General features: G+C 42.5%; 1 protein-coding gene across 8 annotated transcripts in view; it reads left to right on the forward strand.

Moving 5' to 3' along the window:
* Positions 1-18,536, forward strand: part of LOC125448266 (electroneutral sodium bicarbonate exchanger 1-like) — a 383,257-nt gene that overhangs the window by 317,983 nt on the left and 46,738 nt on the right. For all 8 annotated transcript variants that reach the window (XM_059643484.1, XM_048523424.2, XM_048523426.2 and 5 more), the window contains one exon: positions 939-1,190. In XM_059643484.1, coding sequence (XP_059499467.1) covers positions 939-1,190 — 252 coding nt within the window. The remainder of the gene's footprint in view (positions 1-938; positions 1,191-18,536) is intronic.

Consider the following 18,536-nt stretch of genomic DNA (forward strand, 5'->3'; position numbering starts at 1 on the left):
CACCCATCCCCTGTCCCCCTTCCTCCCTTCCATTCCATCTACTGACCCTCCCTTCTAGCCACCAACCAGATTCACCTCTCCCATTAACCAACCAGGTTGTACCTACCACCAGTGTCCACCTATCACCACCATTCCACCTCCACCCCTTCCCCCCACCCTTTATTAACAGCTCTCCTACCCCCACATCCAGTCCTGAAGAAGGGTAATATCTGAAACATTTACTGCTCCTCCTCCGGATGCTGCCTAGCTTGCTATGTTTTTCCAGCCTCCTGTGTGTCTACTAACTATGCAGATTGGCTGGTAGCTATCTAGAGTGGGACTTCCTGACTGGGGGGGGTGAGGGCAGATGTTCCGTTCTGATCCTATTAAGGCCACTACGCAGCGTAATTTTGCCACGAAATAGCTGGAATTCTGGTTGGTGACATGCCAACTGACTTTAAGGTGATGGGTGGGTCAGGTAATTTCCCCCCCCTTAGTAAAATCTGCACCATTATGTTAAACACAGTTACACAGTAGTCTGTAATAACACTGTGGAGCTGGAGAAACAGCAGGCCAGGCAACATCAGAGGAGCAGGAAAGCTGACATTTCAGGTCGGGATCCTTCAGAAAACCCGAAGCATCAGCTTTCCTGCTCTTATGGTGCTGCCTGGCCTACTGCGTTCCTCCAACTCCACACTTATCTCTGACTCCAGCATCGGCAGTTCTTACTATCTACACAGTAGTCTGTAGTTACTTTAACCAGAATTAACTTGTACCTTGCGTCATATCTTACATCAGACTCCAAATCAATCCAATGCATAAATTGCATCATGGTCTGTGTATGATTGAGTTGACTGTTTTGGTTTGTAGTCTTGTGCTAAAGTTTGAATTGGAATTAAGTGTTAAGTTAACCAGGCAGAACTTGGAGATTTCAAGTAATTAGTTCTTTCTTCTCACAGAAAGGATGTGGCTATCACCTTGACCTCCTGATGGTGGCTGTAATGTTGGGTGTATGTTCGGTTATGGGACTCCCCTGGTTTGTAGCTGCAACTGTTCTCTCTATCTCTCATGTGAACAGTTTGAAGCTGGAGTCAGAATGTTCAGCTCCTGGTGAACAGCCAAAGTTCCTTGGCATTAGAGAACAACGCGTCACTGGTCTCATGATCTTTGTCCTTATGGGGTGCTCTGTCTTTATGACAGGTTTCTTAAAGGTAAGCCAACAGTGGAATATTTTAGAAATTCTTGCAATTGTAAGTGCCAACAGAGAATAGTAACTTTAAGGATTAATTTGGTATTAGATTGTGGAATGCAAAACAAATTATTAATTAGATCATAAACTAAATTCTGATTTTCTTAAAGTTTATGAAAAAGCTATCTATTACAAAATGAATGAGGTATCTCTCAGATTTAGGATTTGGTTGAATTGTAATTAATTTTTGAAATCTGATATTGCAACATTTGTAACCACCTTCTGCCCTTAACAGTGCAGACTGTAAGGAGATATCTATCATGTTCTCATTGTGGAGGCAGTGTTGAGAGATACATTGCTGGGTTAGGTGCATTTTGCATGTCCCAGTTGATTAAGTTCCCAGCCATGATTGAGGTTAGGTAATGAGCGAGGCAGAGTGTGGGAAAACCTGAGGATGATTCACTTGTTGGTCATGTTTGAGCCCATCTGAAAACACATTTAAACAGCCATGGTATTGGCCTTAGAACAGGCCAGAAGACCTTGCTCTTCCTGCAGCTAAAGTGGGAAACCATTTATCCCAGCATAACATTGAGATATTTGTTTCCTCAGTGTACTGAATTAATATTAAATAGAATTAATTCACAATTAAATTCCCAAAGAGGTATTTCCAAATTTTTCATAACTTACATTCCCTGCAATGCTGCCAACTCTTGTGCTAGAATACTGCACATTCCAACTATGAACTTGAAGAAATCTTATTCTAATCTTCAATTTCACTGAAATTTGCTAATTTTTGCATGCCTTTTGTTTTAAGCTTGTGGCCAGAGTTTTAAGCCTAACCTCCTGAAGCCTGTATTATCCTCAAATTTCACCAGTTAGAAAATATAAAAACCTCATTCTTGTGTTGCAGATTTGTGTTTACTATGAATTAAGAAAGGTACACTGTCCAGCTGAATGTGCATAACATTTTATTGTAATACCCTTTCCTCAGGCAAACAAGTCAGTAGAAAATTGTAGCAAGATAGAATATGCTTTTCAGCATTATAATATTATTTATGGGAGGAAACAAGTACATATTGATTTATTATAGAACATAATGCCATGTTCTCTAACAAATGTAGCTTCAAAATACAATCAGGGAACTCATTGAGATCCATCGAGCTAACCTCATTACAATCATGACATCCTATACTTAGAGGACAGACTTTCATTACGAACAGGGTTTAGTTGATACAAAGGCAAAAATGGAGATTCTGTTCTTTTGACCATGATTTTTTCATTGAAGAGTTTGCAATGATGAGGCCAGTATATTTCCAGACCAGGTAAGATTTAAATGTCTCAAATGGTCAAGAGAATTGTTAACTACACTAATAGTTTTCAATTGTTTATTTTGTTCTGACTAATGCTTAAAACAAGGGAATATGACAAATTAGCTATAATGGGAATAAAAAATTGACATCCTTTGAATTTCAAATGTGAACCTAATGTTGTACTCAATAACTCTATCACCAAGTGCTTAGTTGCTCAATATGTGATTCTTCCAGAGTATTGCCTCTGAAATTGTTTTCTATTAAGTGAACCATAAGAATCAATGATCTGGTATCTGCTTTAGGTGGAACAGTTGAGTAACTTTTATAAATGCTGTTCTGTCCTCTCGATAGAGAGCAGGTACTGAGCTGATATAATCTCAAGCTGTCAGTCCGACTGAAAATTGGTAATAAGCAAAAAAAGCATTGGTTTCTACCTAGTGCCATCTGATAGTAATGCAACTGAGATGGGGAACTTGAGATCCTTGGAGTGCGGTAAGCACCATGACTGTGGTACCACAGATGGCCCAGCTGAACAGGAGGGAAAGAAGAGCAAAAGGGCAGTACATGTGGACAGATTCTTTAGTTAAGTGAACAGACAGGCATTTCTGCAGCTGTTGACTCTAGTAAGTTGTGTTGTCACCCTGTTGCTCAGTCAAAAATATCACAGAACAGTTACAAGACATTTTTCTGGAGTGGGGATGAATAGCCAGGGGTCACAGTCCATATTGGTACTAATGGCTTAGATAGGAAGGAGTTGTGGTCCTGTGATCAGAATTTGGGGAGTTAGGTAGAAACCTAGCAAGCAGAACATCAAAAATAGTAATTTTCAGATTACTTCCAGTGCCATGTGCACAGAAATGAGAAAATAAGACAGAGGTATGTGTGATTAGAAAGGTGACACAGACTGAAATAATTCCACAGAGGCTGGTATCCCATCACCAAGTTACCCTTTACTTACACATAGCAAGTCCATAACAGATCCAGCTGTCGGAGTGAGAAGAACCGCTAACACTCCTGCTTATATCTGTCAGCCAGGGCTCCCTGATTGGACCAAATTAACAGGCCCAATCAGGGAACTCAGGTTCAATGAGGTCCACCTGGCTGACCTTGTTACAGTCCCTACATCACTCCCCTGTGAGTCTGAGGACATAGGCCAGTTCATTTTCTTGTAGCTCCTCCTGGGGTGTTTTATGACTGGGCCAGGTTCCTCCAACTCCACCTTGGAAATGGGTGGTGTGTAGCACAGTAGCTCGCCTCTTGCTCTCAGAGCATCTCAGAAGAAATTTATTCTCTTCTTCAGGCAGCAAAGGCATCAAGGTGGAGTATTCCATTATAACCATCTCAGATTCCGTGGACTCTTTAATGCTTGACGGCGAGAGAGAACCCATGAGTTCCGACAGACTTTTTGACTGTTAGGAGCAGCCGGGCATGTTTTGCTCCCCCCATTTGCGAGTTTGCAGCTTTCATATGGTCCATGTACTTGTTCAGGACTAATGCACTTACCCAAACCTTATGTGTCTCTGGACCTGACCTCATGTTGACCATGCCTCTTACCCATGCAGGGCCATTCCCATGGTTCCTACACCAAATTTGTCCCTGGTAGTAAACTGTCTCTCTCGTTTCGAGGAGTCTTGTGTCCAGTACTGGCATTCCTGATGCCGTTTCATTCTCCCGCCCAGACCTGAAGGTCAGATTTAACCTGATGTAGCAACACTGCTTGAGCTATCCCTGTGGTTGCATGAGTCCTGTAATCAAACGGAAACCGTGACAGTTTGGTACCAAGGCTGTTTCTTCAATCCTGTCTTCAAAGTTTGAACTGCTCTTTCTGCCAGACCATTGGATGATGGATAGTATGGAGCTGTCCTTAGGTGCTGAATACCATTTGACTTTCATAAATACTGAAATTCCCTGCTGGTTGATGGCATTCCATTGTCCATGACTAGTACTTCTGGGAGTCCGTGTAACACAAACGGTGCTCACAGCTTTTCAATCATCATCCCTGAATTTTCAGAATGAACTCTCTGCATGTACAACCACCTTGAGCGGTGTCCACAATGACCAGGAACATTGATCCCTTGAAAGGACCGACATAGTCAACATGCAACTGAGCCTAGGGTTTACCTGGCCATTTCCACAAATGGGGAGCTGCAGGTGGTACTTTTTGCCCCTATTGGCACTCTGGGCACTGCCCCACTAGCGTGGTTATGTCAGCATTCAACCCCAGCCACCAGACGTAGCTTCTTGCCAACATCTTAATTTTGGAAACCCCTGGATGACCCTGATGGAGTTCAGCCAGTATCTGACAACAACCTTTACTCAGGAAAGTCACTGTTGTTCCCCACAGTAATATGCTGAACTCTACGGTATTCTAGCCTCACTGGGTCTGGAAATGTTTCAATTCTGGTTGTGACGGCCCTTTTGTTTCCACTATCACTGCCAGCTGTTTGTTTTGCCAAGACAGGCTCTTCTTGTGTCCAAAGTCTGATTTGTTACTGGTGACCAGAAGGGTGTGCAGAAAGTTTAAAACCAGAATGCACTCTTTCAGGGAGGCGCCACCGGTGGTGTATCTGCTGGTGGGAGGACAGTCAAGGCATCCACATTAGCCACATGGCCTCCTGGACAGTGTTCCAACTAGTAATTGGACACACTGCGAATAAGGGCCCAACACTGAATATGAACAGAACCTATGACCAGCACGGCCTTGTCTTTTTTAAGTAGCCCTAGCAGTGGTTTGTGGTCCATTAAAAGACAAATCCCTGTCTGTAAGGGTATTGTGGAACTTCCTCACACCAAAGATGACTGCCAAACCTTCCTTCTCTATCTGAGCATACTTGCGTTAGACAACAGCCAAGGTCCAGGAGGCAAATGCTATCGGGCTGTTCTCTCCGTTGGGCCACCTATAAGCCAATACTGCCCCGATGCTGGACAGGGAGGCATTGCATATCAACACTACCTCTCGCTTCAGATCATAGTGGGCCAAAACCTTAGATGATGATAGCTGCTTCATTACTTCCCTAAAGTCTACTTCTTGGCTACGTGACCATTTCCAAGGCTGACCCCATTTCAATAGCAGATGTAAGGGCACCAAGATGGAGTCCAGGTTATCTATGAACTTTCTGTAATAATTCACCAGCCCAAGAAAAGACGGAAGCTCTGGTACAGATGCGGAAGCTGGGGTTCGTTTGATCGCCCTTCTCTTCCAACGGGATTAACCCAGTCTTGTGAACTGTGTAGCCCATGTAGGTTACTTAGTGGGGGCATGGAGCACACACTGTTCGCTTCCAAGGCACATGTCCACCTGAGCGAAATATTTAAACACTTTGTCCAAGTTCTCCAAGTGCTTTTTATGGCCTGCCCTGTTATTAGCTCATCATCCAGGAAAAGCAACCTGGGGTTGACCTTGGAAAATGTTCTCCCTCGTCCCCTAGAAAAGGCTTCTGGGACCTTTTATGTAACTGCAATTGCAGATACAAATGGCTCATGTCCAGTTTCATGAAGGACAGGCTCCCTACCAGTTTTGCATACAAGTCCTCTATGTGAGGAATTGGGTATTTATCCAGCTGTGAGAAGCGGTTTACCGTTTGTTTAGAATCCCTACAAAGGTGAACTGAACCATCAGGCTTCACAATCAGTATGACTGGGTGCTGCCCATTCTGAAAACCGTCCAGGTTTGATGATTCATTTGCTTCCCAGCCTCCTGATTTCTGCCGCTACTGTTGTCCTGAGGTCAATAGCACTGGGTGAGCCTTGCAGAATCATGGGATTGCTTTCTGGTCAATGTGCAAGGTGGCCTTGATAGTCCCTAGACCTTCCTGAAAAACTTCTGCGTATTTAAATCGGACTTCACTCAGGCAGCCATTTTCTAATCGAAAGATGTTGAGCCAATTAGGGTGAATCTTTCTTAACCATTTCTGCTCCATCTGGTTTGGTCCCGAGCCTTTTACTGCAATCAGTGGGAACTGAACCAGCTGCTTCTCATAAGAGATTGGAACTGAAGTTGTACCTTTAATCCATAAAGGTTCCGAAGTGTATGTTCTCAGTCTGGCTTAGGTCTTACATAAACTTAAGGGTTAGAATCCAGAGCAAATCTTGTTAAAGTCTGGTTCTGCAACCACAGATACAGCTGTGCCAGCGTCGACTTCCATAAGAATCAGGTGACCACTCAACCAGACATGTATTTTTATTAGTTCTGATTTAGACGTTGCTAAGCAATTTCTAAACCCCAGATAGGTGGACTTTCCAGAGTGAGCACTCTCCTGGTTACCAGCCTATGAGTTCTCTTACTCAATTCAGGCCTTATAGGACTCTTTTTCTGTCTTTAGTTTGCATACTTGCAGCAACTGCAATGGCTTGCTGGAGAACCTGAAGAACATTTTAGCCACTTGGCTAAGGCTTGCCCTTGTTTTGGGGTTTTGCCGTGGGATGGCCTAGGATCCCTCTGCTCAGGATATGCGCTGCGTGATGCTCCACGATTGCTGATACTTGATTGTTGTTCCCCAAACTCAGTTGGATAGTTGAGGGTGTCCACTTCTATTGGGATGCTTAGTACCAAACGATCTGTCAGCATTTCATTCAGGATTAACCCAAAATCACATGCCTCTGCCAGGTATTTTAACCTCGTCAAAATCCTGATACACACTACCCTTATTCTTAAACTATGAATAAAACCAATGACTTCTCAGGATTAGTGGAGGCTTGAGGTCATAATATTCCTTCGCTAAATCTGTTAACTCTTGAAAGATTTTACCATCTGGTGCCTTGGGGAAAGTTAGGCTCCTAATAACTGAAAATGATGTGGGTCTGCAAGCATTCAGAAGGATTACTTGTTATTTTCCCCAGTGTCATTTGCCCAGAGGAAATAATGCATTCTTTCCACAAATGAGTCAAGCTTCCTGAATAAAGGCATGATGCCGGAAATGCTTACCCCAACTCAAAGACACCCATTGCAAGCAAATTGTCTTTAGAGCGCACTGCTTTCTCTAACTCCGCAGGGGTGGTATACCAACACCAAGTAACCCTTTATATACATGCACACTATATGTAGGCTCTGACTAGCCAGCTCAGAGCCAGACCTTCGAGTAAAGAGATCTCTGAATGTCCTGCTTATTTGTTTTTTTTTTCTTTTTTTGAAAATACCATTCAATATTCTACCAGCAGATAAAATACCCATGTGGCCAGGAAATCACTAACAAGCAAAGCACAGTAGGGGCAACACATGGGTGAAAAATGTGAAGGGGGAGGGTAGGGATTCAAATCAAAACAGAATTGTTGGGGGTCTAAAGCAATCCACCTCCTGCAGTGCTCACCTCTCCCAAAAGGCATTGAGAGCATTGGTGGACGCAGTGTGCTCCCTCTCCAAGGACACTTGGGCTCGGACATTGCCGCGAAGTTGGGGCAGGCAGTTGGCCGAAATGACCCCCTCCATGGCCCTGTTGCCTAGACCTGTTTATAGCCAGCCCAGCCAGGCCCAGGAGCAGATCCATGAGGAGATCCTCTGACCTGCCCACACCCCGCTGCATGTGATGCCCAAAGATCAAGACCGTGGGGCTGAAGTGCAAACAAAGCAGAGAAGTTCCTTTAAAACAACAGCAAAGGAAGAGCAAGTGCCCACACTCGATATATACATGGTCTACAGACTCCACAGTGCTGCAAAACAGACAGTTGAGCTGGGAGTCCATGAACCACCACAATCTACAGTTTACATGGGACTGCTGCATGCAATAGCCTCCAGTCCAGATCTCCAAGGGAAGGAGGGAGGACTCCCGTGTAGAGTGCTCTTCACTGGGGGTCCCCACTGCCCAGTGGTAAATGGGCATGCCAAGGCACGCCTGGGCGGTGGATGAAGGGGAAGAGATGGATGGTATGCAGCAGCAGCAGTCTGTACAGTGCTCATCTCTTTAAAAGACACAAATGTGAAATTCTGGAGGTGGCTCAGGCTGTGGGGCACAGGTTCAGTGGGGACGTACGGGATCCTGGGGCCAATGTGAAATTTTGTCTGAGCAGGAGTACATGCAGATTGAATTCCACTGCACACCTGAGCATCCTCCAACTGGTGCATAATATCAGGTCCCAGCACCACTGTTTTGAGGCATTAGATGGCAGTGTCCACAAGCTGGACATCTGCCGTGGCTCTGCATGCCAATTCCTGTGGCAGCATCCAGCCCAGGAGCCTGCCACCCAAAACATCCCTGATCCTGGTCACCTCCACAGCCATGGCCCTTCCCTCTGACAGCCACTTGAACCCGTGATTGTAGAGGTGTGGATTCCTGAGCAATGGTTGTCTGATAATAGCCGCTGATCCTGACAGAGGGTAGGCCCAGCGTGAATTGACCATGACCTAGACAACAATCAGATCCTGGTAAAAGACCAGCAACATCCTGAGGGTGACCTGCAAGCTCTTGTGGTCAATGAAACAGGAGCTGCATGTCATAGTTGAGGTTATTCACCTGGTGGAAAAAATATGTCACCAGAGCACACCACCATGGAGGAGGGTCAATGTAAAGCTATCACTGCAAAGTCTGAAGGTGGAAAGTTGCCACCTGTGTGCAGACGTGACTGATCGCCCTACTTAATAGGGAGATTCAGAACCTGTGCCATGACCTAGTGCATCTTTTTGTCCCCGAAGAAGTGAAGCAATGCTCTCTGGATGTCAGTGACAAAACCAGGAGGAGGGACCAAAAGGAGCAGCTGCTCCCACAACATGGAGACCACCAGCTGGTTTACGACCAGCACTCAACTCCTGTAAGACAGTACTTGGTGCAGTCCTGTCCAGCAGTCCAGGCAGGCCGAGATTTTGGCCTCCAGCTCCTACCAGTTTGCCCCTGGCCAGGATTCCTCAACTGGGCTAAGATAGACCCCAATATAGAGGAGATGGGTGGTGCTCCAGATAAACCCTTGTGTATGAGCGAAACTCTTGACCCAGGACAAAGAGTCAGGAGGCAGGCAGAATTCAGGCATGTGGAGTCTTTATTCAAGCAGTCACCAGATCATGCAGGGAGAGGGCCAAAGACTCCCTCCGCATCTGGCCTCGATATGAGGATGCAGTTATCCCCTTAATCTTCAGCTCAGATCAGAAGAGAGGTCAATGATGCTCTGCTTTTTACAGTGAGATACAATATTTTTATACATTTTGTGTTACAATAATCGCATATAACGTGCTCACTGTGCCACTCCCCTTATTCTATACGTTCAATCCTGTGAAACACCTAATCAATGATGGACACTCCTCCAGATAGCCCGAGGTTCCCATGATCTCATGGTGTTTAACAGACATTATAATGACCAGACCTTGGGATCTTTCCATGTATCTTATTAATTCGCATTCCAAAGTTACTAGCTATAATCCTTCAGACATGTCCTAGTCTTGCTTATCTCTAAGGGCTGCTTGAATTCTGTTTCCCCTTGTATTCCTTTGCTATCTCTATCAAATTCTGTTGCTCCTCTTCTATTTTCCCACTGTCCTAATTATACATAAAAAAAGGCAGTTGGTTCTAACTAACTGCTATAAGATTTGTAATATTAATTTCTATTTTGAAGTTAGTTATAGTGAAGTTTTATAGCTACTTCTACTATTAGCACTGTTTAGATCATGAGTTGTGAGAAATTTGTTTCTTACAATGTGCAATAGGCATTCCTTTAATGACAAAGGAAAGCTTCCTGAGACTAAAAGAAGGGTCTAGGCCCGAAACGACAGCTTTCCTGCTCCTGTGATGCTGCTTGGCCTGCTGTGTTTATCCAGCCCCACACCTTGTTATCTCATCTTTCTCATCTATGTTTGAATCTTATCCCCTGATGCTTTTCAGTGATCATCATATTTTGTTGTGTACGTGCATCTATAATCATGTTGAAATCTAACTCTGTAATTATCTGAAGAATCTTTCGCTAAAACATATCTCTTAATATTGTGAATAACTTCAAAGAAACAAATAATTACTGCAAACTACCTTTATCTGCTGTTTTCGCTGCATGAGCTAGGCTGACTGTTTTCTGGGTTGATTTACACCCCTTGTCTGAACTAACTTTGTTCAGGCATGTACCCTCAGCTTCACATCCAAACTTAGACTAGTCCATTTGTTCATTCATGTTGTCTCATTTATGACATTTTGTTTCGGTGAAGCCTATTTTTAAATTCACTTTTAGGAAAATATATCCGCATCTATGTAGCAGATATATTTTCACGACTGAAAATTGTCCAAAGCATTTTATGATGAATGAAAACAAAATACCACACTGGAAATCTGAAATAAAAACAGAAGGTGCTGGAGAAACTCAGCAGGTCTGTCAACATCTGCAGAGAGAGAAACAGAGAGTTAATGTTTCAGGTCCAATATGCCTCTTCTGATGAAGAAGAGTTTGAACAACAATATTTTTATTGCAACTAATGCAGTATTTATAAAGATTAGCCACAATGTTATGTAGGAAATGCAATTGTAATTTTATTTTTTATTTGTTCATGGAATGTGGACATCACTGGCTACGATAACATACATTGCCTGTTCCTAATTGCCCTATGACTGAGTGGTTTGCAGTGTTGTTTCAGAGGACGGTTTTTAGAGTCTATCAGATTGCTGTGGGTCTGGAGTCACATGTAGGCCAGACCAAGTATGGATAACAGATTTCCTTCCCACAAGGACATGAGTAAACCAGATTGGTTTTGTGACAGTCAGTGTGGTTACATAGTCACCATTAGGCTAGCCTTCAATTCCAGATTTTTATTGAATTCAGATTTCACAATCTGTTTTATGGGATTTGAACTGACCTGGAGTTCTGGATTACAAGACCAAGACTGCTACACCACTGCCTCCCCTTGAGTGCTGCAAGGCTGCAAAACCAACAAATAAGATAATGACCAGATAATCTATTTTAATGATGCTAATTAAATTATTAATATTGGCCAGGGAAACCAGGGAGAACTCCTCTACTCTTTTAAATTTTGCATTAGGATCTATTGTATCCTCATCAGAGGGCAAACAAGGACTTTGATTTGCTATCATATTGGTGAGATAAATGCTTCTGACAAATAAATAGAAAGCGGGACATAACACCAGCGCTTCACCAGAGGCTCACTGATGATGTTACCTAGAATGGTGACGAAATGTCTGAAAACGAACCTTCCAGCTCAGTGAGCAAACTCACATCCACAACTTGCTTTCTTAGTCACGCGATGAAGTGTCAACCTAAACTTTTGACCTCCTCTCTGAAGTTGGACTTGAACCCATTATCTTCTGACAGAAGTGAGAGCATTACCGCTGAGTCATAGCTGAAATGTAAAATACAATTATTTATGATCATTTTGAAAGCTTTATATGGCCATCTTTAGTGATTTCACAGCAGTTGCCGGAGACAGGTCTTACCCCCTTATAGTTAGGAACTTTACCTTTTTCAATAACATGCTCTTGTGTGTTAATCAAAGCATAAATATTTATCAAATCTTTACTATAAATATGCTGAATTAAATGTAGTACTACCTTCCAATTGTAAACTGATTGAATTGATGAATATTACACATGGATCAAAAGTTTTGATCAGTGCTGGGGCCACAATTATTTACAGAATATATTAGTGACTTGGATGACAGCAGTGAATGAACTATTGCCTAGTTTAAAGATGATATGATAAAAAGTGGAAAGGTAATTGAAGAGGATGACACAAAGAGTCTATAGGGGGTCATAGACAGGTTAAGTGAGTGGGCAAAAACTTGGCAGATGGAATATAATGTGGGAAAATGTGAGGTCATGCACTTCATCAGAAAGAATAGAAGAGCTAAATATTACTTAAATGGAGAGAGACCACAGAAAGCTGTGTCACTAAGGGATTTGAGGATCCTTATACATGAATCACAAATAGGTAGCATGCAAGTTTAGTGGGAGAGGGTCTTGTGATGCACTGTAGTGTCACTACCTCTGGGCCAGAAGGTTGAGATTCAAGTCCCAGTGGCCCAAACAAGTGTCATAACATACCCAAACAGGTTGATTAAAAATATATAAAAGTTCAGTAGATAATAGAGAATGCAAATGGATTGTTGGCCTTTATTTCAAAAGAGAATGGAACATGAAAGCAGGAAAGTTTTTCTAAAAATATACAAGACACTAGTCAGACCACACCTAGAATACTGTGAACTATTTCGGACCCTTATTTGAGGATGGATATAATGGCATTGGAGACAGTCAAGAGATGGTTCACTAGATTGATTGCAGGTATGGAGTGATTGTCTTATGGGGAGACATTGAGTATGTTGGGTCTGTAATCATTGGAGCTTAGAAGATTGAGAGGTGAGCTTATTAAGACATATAAGACTCTTGGGGAACTTGACAGAGGTTGTTTTCCCCTTATAGGAGCATCTAGGACCAAAGGGTATCATCTAATAATAAAGGGTGACTTATTTAAAACGCAGATGATAAGGAATTTCTGCTCTGAGGGTACTAAATCTGCAGAATTATTTACCTCAGAGGACTGTTGAGGGCTGTGTCATTAAGTATACTCAAGGTTTGGATTGACAGACTTTTAATCATAATGGTAATTGAGGGTTATGAGGAAAAGGCAGGATGATCAAATCAGTCATGATTTCAGAGAATGCCAGAACAGACTCAACAGGTCAAATTATTTTACTCTATTCCTACATTTTATGATCTTATGGCTTTTTTAAAGGCTTAAGTATTTCAAGATATTAACAATTGAATGGAAGTATGAAACAAAAATCAGTAGATGCTACCGATTTAAAAATTATAATACAAAACTATAAATCCAGTGTTGAATTAATATCTTCTGCCCCAACTGGGGAGAAGACCCTACTTCCAAGACCTGTCAACAAAATAGCCAGTTCTCTGGTCCAAGGAGCACTAACAAGAGCATTTGCCATTGGGATTGTGGAAGTTACCGAGACAAGCGAGCTACATGGATCCCAGACATAGGCAAGTCTGATTTCTAAATAATTTCTCATAAAAAATTCTGTTTGAATCATAAAATTCCTTATTATTTTCATAGTAAGTTAAATGTGTTTTATCTTTTTCTACTGGGTTTGGTATCCGTGTCTTGACAGGGATTGAAATTTGATCTGTGTTGTAGAAGCTTTATGTTAGTATATGACGGTCTTTGATCTGACAGAATCCTAAAGCTTAATGAATTAAAATATTATGGTGAGTTTCAATTACCTATTTTAATTTCTTTTAAGTTTGGTTAAGCTGATTCAACCAAAATTGAAAATAGTATGATAAACATGAATGTCAGTATAAATAGTTTAATGTGCGTGGAACATATTTTACGGCATAAAACACATTTCTGTTGGGTGTACAGCCAAATTGATTTCTGTTGCAATAAATCAATCTAAAATGTGAAACGTTTATGTTTGTAATGGTAAATAGATCACCTATTCAACCATGACAAACACAAACGTTTCATATTATTATTTTATAACAACCTATTTTTCTAATCAAGCTGATCAGAGACGTTATTATGTATATCTGGAGCAGTTGGAACTTAACACAGGCCTCTTGGTCCATGGGTGGGAACACTACCACTGTGCCACAAGAGGATCCAAATCTTTTATGTTGGCTTAGTATGCAAATACAGATAACTTTTTACTTGTTTGAATTAATAAATATCAATCGAAAGGCTCATTAGTTGACCACACGAAAATCATTACATGTTTCTTACAATACAATCCATTTATTTCAGCATGATTTCTACTCATATAAAAAAATACTAGTCATTAATGAATATTTCTCATCTACTGCTATGATCTACAGGAATTATTCAATCTGCTAAAATCAACATATTATAGGTATTTGGTGTACAATTCAACACAAGTCTTTGCTCTAGAAATAAGGTGCTAATGAGTCGTCTTAAACTTGCCCAAACCATGCCAATTTTTATTTTAAAAATCCTTTGTTTATTATAAATGTATCTAGAACAAAGGTTCCATTAACGCAAGAATGCATACCCAGGCTGATGAAATCAGCATTTATGATTTTACAAAGATGAAAATAATAATAAGCTGGTGTCGTTATTCCCTTGTACATTCCTTTCAGGCAATAGAAACATAAAAGCCAGCTCTGCCTTTGTACTGTCATAATTCCCCTGCAACCTAGGGATACCTAGCTATGAGATAATTAATTAATCCCATCGCATTATACAACAAGAAGCTATCTCAGAAACATTCTGTGATCTCATCTAAATAAACTTTGCTGATCTGTCTTTTCCAATTGATATATAGATTTAAAACTTCTGTGATTATTGCTTCCTGACAAGCTGTCATTCTTTGTGCCCTTAATATTTCAACCTGTGTGGTTACAGTTTGAGGCCTTTCTTAATGACAACTTGCCTTCATAATTTCTCATCTTTACCCACAGTGTTTCCACGTCTTGCTTTCCCGGATACCATAATTAAATAATAGAACCAACCCTCTGCCTTTTCTTAGTTTCCTGTCATTCCTAAATGTCATGTAATCTTCATGATTCAGACCCCAATCCATGTCATCTTGTAGCCATGTCTCTGTAATGGCCAATAGATTGTAGTTATTTATTTTTATTTGAGCTGTCAATTCATCTATTTTGTTTTGAATGCTGTGTGCATCAGATAATGCAGAGCTTTCAGTTTTATCCATTTACTCATTTGTTAAATTCTGTTCTTCTATATTGATTATTAAATTCATACTTTCTATCCCTTCCTGTCGCAGTCTGTTTGATATCTTATAATAATACCATTCTTGGTTTCGTCACTAATCTTTGAATTACCACTTCTCCTCAAATTTTTTTCTTTGTAGTGATTGTGACAAGGTCATCCAGGTGGACCTCATTGAGATAATAGGAACTGCAGATGCTGGAGAATCAGAGATGACAAGGTGTAGAGCTGGACGAACACAGCAGGCCAAGCAGCATCAGAGGAGCAGGAAAGCTGACGTTTCAGGCCTGGACCCTTCTTCAGAAATGATTTCTGAAGAACGGTCCAGGCCTGAAACGTCAGCTTTCCTGCTCCTCTGATGCTGTTTGGCCTACTGTGTTCATCCAGCTCTACACATTGGACCTCAGAGTATACATTCCCTGATTGGAGCTGGTAATCTGGCCCAGTCAGGGAGCCCTGGCTGACAGATATAAACAGAAGTGTCAGAGGTCCTATTTACTCTGAGAGCTGGCTCTGAGGAAGCTGGATCAGTGTCAAGGACTTTCCATGTGTAAATAAAGGGTGAGACTTGGTGATGGGATACCAGCCCATGTGGAGTTATTTCAGCGGTGACAAGAGAAAAGCAAGCTCCTGAAGAAATTCACTCAGAATAATCACCTTTAAATTGGGGAAAGAATTTCTGGCATCATGCTGTAATTTTGGGAAGCTTGACCTGTTCGATCCTGCTGTTGAAGACTGGGCACAGTACGTGAAAAGAATGCTAGGCAAATGACATTGGGCAGATGAAAAGCAACAATTAATTCTCCTGACAGCTTGTGGACCCATAGCTTTTTCAGTTATTAGGAGCCTGCCTTTTCCTGAGGCACCAGATTGTAAAACATTGAGAGTTGATCGATATAGTTAAGGAATATTATAGAACATAGAACATAGAAAAGTATAGCACAGTACAGGCCCTTCAGCCCACGATGTTGTGCCGTGGAATAATCCTAATCCAAAAATAAAACAACCTAACCTACATTCCCCTCAATTCACTGCTGTCCATGTGCATGTCCAGCAGTCGCTTAAATGTCACTAATGACTCCGCTTTCACGACTACCACTGGCAAACTATTCCATGCGCTCACAAAATTATGACCCCAAGCTTCTTGTAAGTGTGCGATACTATGGGTTTTTTGGCAATGTGCAAACCAAGGGAATCCATATTGGGATTTTTAACTAAATTAAGACAAAAGGCAGAGGCATGTGACTTTGGTTTGATGCTTAGTGAGATGCTGACAGACTGTTTGGTGTGTGGGATTAATGATGTGACCATGTAAAAGCACCTACTAGCTGAAGCCCAGCTGGACTTCAAATAGGCACGACAACTGGCTTTATCAATGGAAAACGAGGCAAGCGGAGCATATGAGTTACAGGGTATTCTGATGGAAATGGACATCCTCACCCGTGTGACTGAGCTCAGGAAACACAGCTTCGAGTGAAGGCAATTGCAAAGCCTCACTCAGGACATATCCTGAACAGAGGGACTCTAGGTCAGCCCACAGCAAAACCCCAAAACAAAGCCAAACCTCAGCCAGATAGTTAAAATTTTCTTCAGGATACAGACAGCAAACCATTGCTGCTGGTGTGCAGACTTAAGACAGCGAAAGAGTCCCACTATACCTAGATTGAGCAAGGCAACTCATAGGCATCTAGAAGAGTACTCACCCTGGAAAGTCCACCTACTTTAGGTTTGGAACAGTTACATTGCTCAGCAACATCCAAGTCAGAACCAATCAAAAAAAACTGATTAAATAGTCATCTGGTTCTCGTGGAGGTCAGTACCGGTATGCCCTTTTCAGTGATTAATAAAATTTGCTCTGGACTCCAACCCTTGGGTTTGTGCTAGTCCTTGCCTAGACTGAGAGCCTATACTACGGAACCTTTGCAGATTGAGGATATAAGTTCGGTTCCAGTCTCATATGAGAAGCAGCTGGTTCAGTTCCTGCTGATTGTAGTAAAAGGCTCAGGCCCAACCTGATAGGTTCGAATTGGTTGAGAAAGATTCACCTTGATTGGCTCAATGTTTTTCAATTAGAAAATGGCTGCCTGAGTGAAGTCTTAATTAAATACCTAGAAGTTTTTCAGGAAGGTCTAGGAATTATCAAAGGGCCCAAAGCCACCTTACATATAGACCAGAGATATCACAGTGTGGAGCTGGAGGAGCACAGTAGGCCAGGAAAGCTGGCGTTTCAGGTCTGGACCCTCCTTCAGAATTGGGGGAGGGGGAAGGGAGCTCCGAAATAAATAGAGAGAGGAGGGTTGGGGCTGGAGAAGGTAGTGGGATGGTGATAGTTGGATGCAGGTAGGCAGCGATGGAGATTGATCAGTGAGGTGGGAAAGGCAGATAGGTGGGAGAGAAGAGGGACAGATTGTGTCAGGTCAAGAAGCGGGGATGAGAGGGAGGGTTGATCATGGGATGAGGCCGGGGATGGGGACTTTTTGAAACTAGTAAAGTCCACATCGAGACCATTGGGCTGTAGACTCCTGAGGTGGAATATGAGGTGCTGCTCCTCCAGTTTCTGGGTGGCATCATTTTGACACTAGAGGAGGCCCAGGATGAACGTGTCATTCAGGGAGCGGGAGGGGGAGTTAAAATTGTTCGCGACTGGGTGGTGTTGTCATTTGTCGTGAACAGAGCGCAGGTGCTCTACAAAGCAGTTTCCGAGCCTTCGCTTGGTCTCAGCAACGTAGAGGAGGCCAATCACCATCCCACCTACCTTCCCCAGTCCAATCCCTCCTCTCTCTATTTATTTCAGAGCCCTTTCCCCCTCCCCCATTTCTGAAGAAGAGTCCAGACCTGAAATGTCAGCTTGTTTGCTCCTCTAATGCTGCCCTGCCTGCCATGCTCATCCAGCTCCAAACTGTGTTATCTCTGACTCCTGCATTGGCAATTCTTACTATCTGAGTTACATATTGACCAGGAAGCAATTCCACAATTCTGCAAGATCCACCTGGTGCCATTTGCCTTATGGGCAAAAATAGAGACAGAAATCAGAAGATTGGAAAGCAAAGCAATCATCAAACCAGTCCAGTTTGTGGAATGTATAGCACCAGTCTACACTTCATATTCTCAATGTAGAGGAGACCACATTGTGAGCAGTGAATGCAGTAGACCAGATTGTGTAAAGTGCAGATAAAGCACTGCTTCACCTGGAAGGTATGCTTGGGCCCTTTGATACTGAGGAGGGAAGAAGTAAATAGGCAAGTGTTACACCTTCGGCAATTGCAGGGGAAGGCAGCATGGTACTTGGGGGGTGTTGAGAGTGAAAGAAGGGTGGACCAGGGTGTCCAGGAGGGAACAGTCCCTGTGGAAGGTGGACTGGGGAGGAGAGGGGAATACGTTTGTAGCATCTCATTGGAGGTGGTGGAAACAGGAGCTAATGGTATTCTGGATGTGGATGC

Source organism: Stegostoma tigrinum, chromosome X (genome assembly GCF_030684315.1).
Source record: "Stegostoma tigrinum isolate sSteTig4 chromosome X, sSteTig4.hap1, whole genome shotgun sequence".
Lineage (NCBI taxonomy): Eukaryota > Metazoa > Chordata > Chondrichthyes > Orectolobiformes > Stegostomatidae > Stegostoma > Stegostoma tigrinum.